This window comes from Tupaia chinensis, unplaced genomic scaffold, assembly GCF_000334495.1.
Source record: "Tupaia chinensis unplaced genomic scaffold, TupChi_1.0 Scaffold144336_2, whole genome shotgun sequence".
In the NCBI taxonomy this organism is placed as follows: domain Eukaryota; kingdom Metazoa; phylum Chordata; class Mammalia; order Scandentia; family Tupaiidae; genus Tupaia; species Tupaia belangeri.
The window spans coordinates 3,164-6,282 of NW_006204195.1; the positions used below are offsets into that span (position 1 = coordinate 3,164).

The 3,119-nt window shown below is 63.1% G+C and overlaps 1 protein-coding gene across 15 annotated transcripts in view; it reads right to left on the reverse strand.

The window, feature by feature from the left end:
- Positions 1–246: 246 nt before the first annotated feature.
- Positions 247–3,119, reverse strand: part of EDDM13 (epididymal protein 13) — a 45,711-nt gene continuing 42,838 nt past the window's right edge. For 3 of the 15 annotated variants that reach the window (XM_027767637.1, XM_014583557.1, XM_014583554.1), the window contains 2 exons: positions 2,702–2,739; positions 1,867–2,184 (listed from right to left, as the gene is read on the reverse strand). In XM_027767637.1, coding sequence (XP_027623438.1) covers positions 2,010–2,184; positions 2,702–2,739 — 213 coding nt within the window. In that variant the 3' untranslated portion in view covers positions 1,867–2,009. Of the gene's footprint in view, positions 530–1,866; positions 2,185–2,701; positions 2,740–3,119 lie in introns of those variants that run through there. The other 12 variants (XM_014583561.2, XM_006166809.2, XM_006166808.2 and 9 more) reach the window with 6 other exon arrangements.

Below are 3,119 nucleotides of genomic sequence, written 5' to 3' on the forward strand. Positions count from 1 at the left end.
CATTCCTGCGCCTCACCGGCTCTCCTTGACCCGTGATAGGGGCTGAGCTGAGCAGGTGCATAGGAGAGAGGGGAAGAGCCCCCCCACAGGGTCTGCTGTGCTGCTCGGTGCGTCAGACGGATCGGACCAGGGAGTCGAACCCTGGGCACCACGTGGTTCTCTTGAGCAGTGTGTTTTGCTGCACCGTGGGGTTGGCCCCAGGCTAGGTCTTGCTGGTGGGTGACGTTACAACCAAGCATTCAGCCATTTCAGCAAGTGCACGATTTATTACAGAAACATCGTAGGGAGGTCGGAACCGTCTGGAGAGGGGGTGGGGGCCCCGGAGATGCTCATGCAGCCACTCTGGCCCATCAGCTCACGGCACAGCCCTCTGGGCAGACAGGTGCTGTTCTGCAGAGGACCCAGTCGCCCTCCACGGTGGCATCCAGGGAGCAGAGCTTTCCTGGCAGGTGAGAGTACCTGGGACCGGGCTCCCGAAGGCTGAGCTGAGACGGTGCAGAGCTGCTAGAAAGCGCAGCAAGGGTCATTTCTGAGGGGGAAGAGGGGCAGAGACGTGTTTGTGCAGTGTCTTCGGGCGTTCTCGGGTCCTCCTCACGGGCCTCCCAGGCTCTCCGTGACCTGTTCACCCCGGATCACGCCTCCCTGTGTTCCACATACTTCCCCAGACCTCACGGGGATGAAGGCTCCATCCCTCGGGGGCAAGAAGCTGCCCCTCGGCCTCCTGTCTGGCAGTGCCAGGTCCCTCAGAGCTTTGATGAAGTGCCTAGCATGACTGCTGGCTTCCTCCCTGCCCTCGGAGCACAGGGGCAACTCCAGGGCAGGCCCTCTTGGGCCACTGTGCCCTGCACCCTGCCCCTGCCCGCGCCGTCGGCCAGGGTGGGTGCAGCCAGGGAGTGTGATGCTTCGCTCCGGGCACCACAGGCCAGGGCTGAGTCGGGAACTCGCTCCCAGTCTAGTGCCCGGTCTTCGGAGTCAGTTCTGGGCCGACTGCAGCCTGCACCCCTCTGCTCGCCTGCGCTGGTTAGGACTGCCCACAGAGGACAGGCAAACACAGGAGCAACGGGTAACAGAGGCTAAGCGGAGGCACCAAGGCCGCCTGCTCTGCCTGTGAGCCCGCCGGCTCCCCGGTGAGTCGCACGGTTAACCTGACGGGAAGGCTGGGTATTAACGGGCGCTTTGACTCCTATATTGGGATTCCATGGAAAAGTGTTATTGGAAAAGTACCCTGGTGTTATCTTATTTAAAGTTTGAAAGCTACTGATGGTTAGTGAGGCTCCACCGAGGGAGGTTTGTTTTTTTTGTTTGTTTGTTTGTTTGTTTTTAGATTTTTTGCCATAGGGTCTGTGCCCTCATCAGAGACAGAGATAGAGAGGGAAAGTGAGAGATCACCCCTGGGGGGTGGCCGTGCAACAATCCCTTCTCCTCCACTCTCCCCTCAGGGTTTTGTCATGCACACACATGCCCTGCATGCTTCTCAAGCCCGGCTGGAACCAGAGTGGGCCTCGGCCGTCACGCTGCTGAGGGTTTAGGTTGGTGTGGGGAGGTCGCGGGGCTGGATTTGCGTTTTTCCTTAGAGAAGCACGCTGGCTGCTAGGTGGACGGCAGGTGCGGGGCAGGGGAGGTGCAGGCCGGGCTCAGCTGTCTCCCATCCTCCCACGTCCCCCCCCTCCGTCGCCCGGCAGAGCTGTCTGCGCCGTCATCTGAGGACTGATAGCGTCTAGCTGGGCTGGCCCCTTCACGCCGCATCGCCGTGTCCCTCTCCCACTGGCAGACGTCCAGGGCCTTCCCGTGGCTCTCAGGGCCACGTCTGAAGCCCTCGTGGCAGCCCTCCAGGTCCGGGGGGGCCTGCCTGTGCACACTGCCCAGCCTCCGCCGGGCGCTCTGCTCTCCAGCTGCCACCCTTCGGGGCCACCTTCTCCCCGGGGCGCTAGTCCCACAGACTCTGTCCCCTGCAGTCTCCCCCCTGCTTGCTGCCAGGCCGGCTACCTGTCATCCTGTGGGTCGTGGGTTCAATGTAACTTTCCCGAAAAGGCCGTCCTTGACCCCCAACGGGCTGGCAGGCTGGGCTCTTCTGTCTCCTTTCCCATGTGCCCTTTCTCCTCTGTAGCTTTAGCTGACACCCGTGACATCTGTGTGTGCTTTACTGTCCCCTCGTGAGCACAGGAGTCCCGCCTGCCCTGTTCCCTGCCCAACGCAGGCGAGTGGCCGCTCAGTAACAGCCACTGGGGGCGGCCAGCGCTTGTGGGGGCGGCTGCCGGCCAGGGCTGAAGGCAGCCGGGTCCCACATGGCCGGATCAGTTCTGGGTGTGGTCGGATCCAAGACTGGTGCAGCCAGGCCTGGGAGGAGGGGCCCCTGGGCCAGAGTTCCCAGGGGGCAGTGAGGGCGTCCCGGTGGTGGCGCACACTGAGTGTACCGAGAATGCACCGGACGGCGCTGGCGGTAAATTTCATGTTACAGGTGTGTTCCCGTAACTTCTAAAACCCCAAGTAAAAGGCACTGAGTAACTCACGAATGAAGCCCCCCTTCCTTGCAGTGCGCTGTGTGGGGCTGTGGCCTGAACTCACCAGGAGCGGGGACTTTGCACCCAGTTCTGGGGTTCTATCAGCGCCGTCCAGTCCACTGGGGTCTGCTCCCCCAAAGGCCTGGCAGTCGGGGAACCTCCTGCCCCGGCAGTGGACAAGGCCCGCCCCGAGCACATACCTGACATCCGTGTCCGGGGAGCAGTAGTGGCAGTAGCACTTGACAGGTTGAGGGAGAGACGGGAGCAGAAGCAGCGTGAGACACGGTCCCCCCCCACTCTGCCATCCTGGGCTCGTCCCCCCTCTGTGCGGACCTCGCAGCCTCACCCACGGCCCCGTGGCCTGCCCTGCCGGTGTTCTCGCCCTGCCGGGGCAGCGGGGCTCAGCATGGCTGACTGGGCATGGCTGATGCTCTGGCCCTGGGAGCCTTCCTGTGCGCTGCGGCTGGGCTACCGTGCAGCTCCCCGGCCGTGTGACAACCCAAACTGTCCTCAGACACTGCCTAATGGCCTGGGAGTGACAGGGCGCCCCTGCTTGAGAGCATCTCATCTAAGCACAGCTCGGGTAGCGCCCCCCCAGTCGGCCTCCCCCCACCCCCA